Source organism: Etheostoma spectabile, chromosome 5 (assembly GCF_008692095.1).
Source record: "Etheostoma spectabile isolate EspeVRDwgs_2016 chromosome 5, UIUC_Espe_1.0, whole genome shotgun sequence".
In the NCBI taxonomy this organism is placed as follows: domain Eukaryota; kingdom Metazoa; phylum Chordata; class Actinopteri; order Perciformes; family Percidae; genus Etheostoma; species Etheostoma spectabile.
Window position 1 is genome coordinate 10,291,710 of NC_045737.1, and position 3,524 is coordinate 10,295,233.

The 3,524-nt window shown below is 48.2% G+C and overlaps 1 protein-coding gene across 1 annotated transcript in view; it reads left to right on the forward strand.

Moving 5' to 3' along the window:
* Positions 1-3,524, forward strand: part of polr3d (polymerase (RNA) III (DNA directed) polypeptide D) — a gene marked incomplete at its 5' end in the record, with an annotated part of 15,452 nt that overhangs the window by 10,309 nt on the left and 1,619 nt on the right. Inside the window, 1 exon segment of the mRNA XM_032516781.1 lies at positions 3,203-3,355. Coding sequence (XP_032372672.1) covers positions 3,203-3,355 — 153 coding nt within the window.

Consider the following 3,524-nt stretch of genomic DNA (forward strand, 5'->3'; position numbering starts at 1 on the left):
GTTGGGGGGGGGGGTCCTTTTCCCATAAGAGCAGGTCTAGACCGGAGACTCTGGAGATAGGGATTTCATCCACTACCGAGTGCTCTGCGCATATACCCGACTGGGTGGCTAGTATCCTCGCGCGACGCTCAATCGGAGGATGTCTATTTTGAGTACTACCCAGGCCAGTGCGTTATCCTCGATCAATATATAATGGAATTTTTAAATTTCTTTAAGTGAATAGAGGTAGGCTGACGTCTATGTGACCAGGGGACGCCTGACTGGCCGAGTTATTCCCATATTCAAAGTGGGCTTTATAAGAGCAGTGTTGAAGATCCCGGACCTTGGCATCGCCTCTTATATCTATTTGATCACCTATGGTCTTACATGTGCCTATATATTGATGCCAGTCCAGTGATTCCTTCCGGTCCACTACCTTGTTCTGCCGGATCCTCGATTAGTCGCCGTGTATTGTACCTTGTTGATCCCATGGGTGTGTTGGTTCACGAAATAAACAGAGCATTGGGTCTAGTACCAGCAGTTATCTCCTGTTGTCGATGCTTGCATTTAGTGTTCTCGCCTATGTATTTCCTTATATATAGAGACCATGCGATCTAGACGGACTACTGGGCGTCGTTATCTTATTGTCTGTCGCCACGAGTTTGACTTTCCTATAACCCAGAGCTACAGCCGTGGCTCTTGGCGCTGTACGACATGGTTTCTGCTACTGAATACACACTGATATGCATGCGCTCGAGTGGGGTTGTTTCAAACAGAGTAGGCGACAGCTGTGTCACTATAGTGTCGGAAGTTAGCTGCTGCGCGATCGCCGAGCTAGGTGATCGGTCTTTGCACCTGTGTGCGCCGGTCCAACGGGCTGAACAGGTGCGCGTTAGTCGGTCCCTCCCCCCCTTTTTAGCCCATTTTGCTGTTACCCGCATGAATTCTGGTGATTTCCCCAACCCGTGTTACTGTTGTCACGGGCTTTCTTCACTATTTTGACCGTCTTTTCCACTGGCATGTATTTCCAGCTTGTTCTTCTTTCTTGACTGTGACTGTCTTATTTTGCCTAGTTATGGTAAGTATTGCCACTCGCCTGCATGTATGTTCTGCACACACATATTCTATGTTCCCTTTTCCTTCTCTCTTTCCCTTCTACTCTGCCAGCACTCACTTCTCCCTTCTAGTTTTCCCGATACCCAGGTACGTACTTGACATGTTCGCGTTCCCAGGTCTCTTCGAGATTCACTGCTCTCTTGTGTTCTACCCATACCATTGCCCTCGGTGCCTTCATTAGCAGTATGTCCGCTCGGATCTCATTCTTTAAGCGACAGGCGGTCTTGACGTTCATTCCAAATGACGCTCTTTTTCCCCGTAATCTCTAGCGGACACTTTCCCGCACTCTGCACCTGGGCTGGTCGTGGCCTTTTGTTTTGTATTACAACTTCTTTGATCTGACTTTGCCCGCAAACTGGTGCGCCGGATGTCCGCGGATATACTATTTATCGTTCCTCGGGAAAATGGACTCACTTTCCCTCCCGTGGTTCACTGTCTCGGCTTAATTTCACATACGTTTAGTCCCAAACCCGTTGCCGGTCTCGCGATCCACGTGTGTTTTACCATCACCCGCCGCAAATTCTCTTGTTTTTGAATGTCGATACTGTCTGTAACTTACTCTTTCCATATCACACCCTAAGTTCTTTTCGCAGACACACCCACATCAGTCATTCCACTTTGGTTGATTCAACCTATTCTCGACTCACACCAAAGCGTAAACATTGCACCGTCTACTTTACTAGCCCCAGGGTATTGAAGGGGAGTACATAGTTCACTTTTTTTGTCATAGTTGTTTTTTTGTGTCCTTATATTGTTCTATTTCCATTTAATGATAATAATAGCTCCTCTTATAGCGCTTTTTTTTTTCGGTTTTTGCCCCTTTTTCTTTTTCTTCCTTTTTCCCTTCTTTTTTTTTCTTCTTCTTCCTTTCCTCCCTTCCTCCCTCGTGTTATGTCATATTGTAAACACATATATGTTTTTGTATCGTAGACAACGTGACCCTGCACCAAAATAAAAGATGAAGAAGCATTGTGGTGGTCCAGTGTGATGAATGATAACCCGACATCGTGCTGGATATAGACCACTTATTATACGGGTGATGTGGGCGAGACTTATTAGGAAGGTATGAAAAACCAATGTAAGTATATCAAAAAACAATAGGGCCACTTATTAGGAAAAGTAACGCAAAATACCATGTCATTAGAGAAGGACAAGCACAAGAAAATGAAACATGAATGTATTGGTCTCTGACCATGTCGCCATTATTTTTTATATCATCTGGCGAACTCGAACATTAATATATTCTGGAACATCGCTAAATTCAATCATCTGGAACATCGCTCATTAATATCATTGGGGAATATCCGCTACATTAATATCGTCACACTTAAATATCCGGAGCGCGTCTGTATAAAACTGAAGCTCTGAGACCACGGACGCTGCGCTGCTCATCTCTACTTTCACAGAGAGAGTGGGACATCGACAACAACCGCAAGTCGGCGGCTAGGCAATAGCACTGGCCCACCGCAACCGGGCACCAGGCCAGGGCAGCAGCCACCGGCAGCAGCCACCGGCCACGGCCAACGGGCACCAGGCACCGGGCACCAGGCACCCGTGCCGCAGCAACCGGGCACGGCCAACGGGCAGCAGCACCGGGACGCGGCGGCAACGGCCAACGGGCCACGGCCGCCACGACAGGCAGACTAGACATAGTACGTCCCACCGGGAAAGGCCCACCCCCCCCCCTCCGCATAAGGGTGCCAGTGCACCCATTGTCTAACATCACTAAACACTGTGTTAGTAGGGTAAAATCAACGCGCGAACAAACATAGAGACAAGGAGCTAATGATGTTAATAAAACTTAAGCAGCAAACATGCAGAAGACAACGAATCAACTGTAAACAACGTTTATTTCGGACCGACGGCAGTCTAACTGCACATGAGACTCCCGGATTACTCTTAGCCTGGCGTTGAGAGCTGCTCGTGGAAAGGCTCGCGCAAGAAATAAATCGTCCGCAATGGTTTCTGGGCCAGTCGCGTCATTGATCTAATGGCTTCGTTGTGGCTTTGGCACCACGAAATCGCACCCCACAACGTTGAACCCAAAGTTACGCCCTTGAAGGCGTGTACAGCCTGTGTTGTAAGCGGTGTTTTGGTTTTGGAACAGGAGGAGGAAGCTGAAGACACCAACTGCAACCTGAAGGACCTGCGGGAGGGTCTCGTGGGGAAGATGCTGGTGCGGAGGTCCGGCCGGGTGCAGCTCATCCTGGGACACGTGACCCTCGACGTGTCCTTGGGAACGTCCTGCTCTTTCCTTCAGGTAGTACGGACGTGTCTCTGTCTGTCCTTGTCTTCATGCTTTATGGGTTTCCATAGAGACCAGGGCCGGGCGATGCAGAGAAAATCAAATATCATAATATTCTTGACCAAATACCTAAAAATGTCGACATTGCTGCTTTAACCCTCGTGTTGTCTTCCCGTCAAAATTG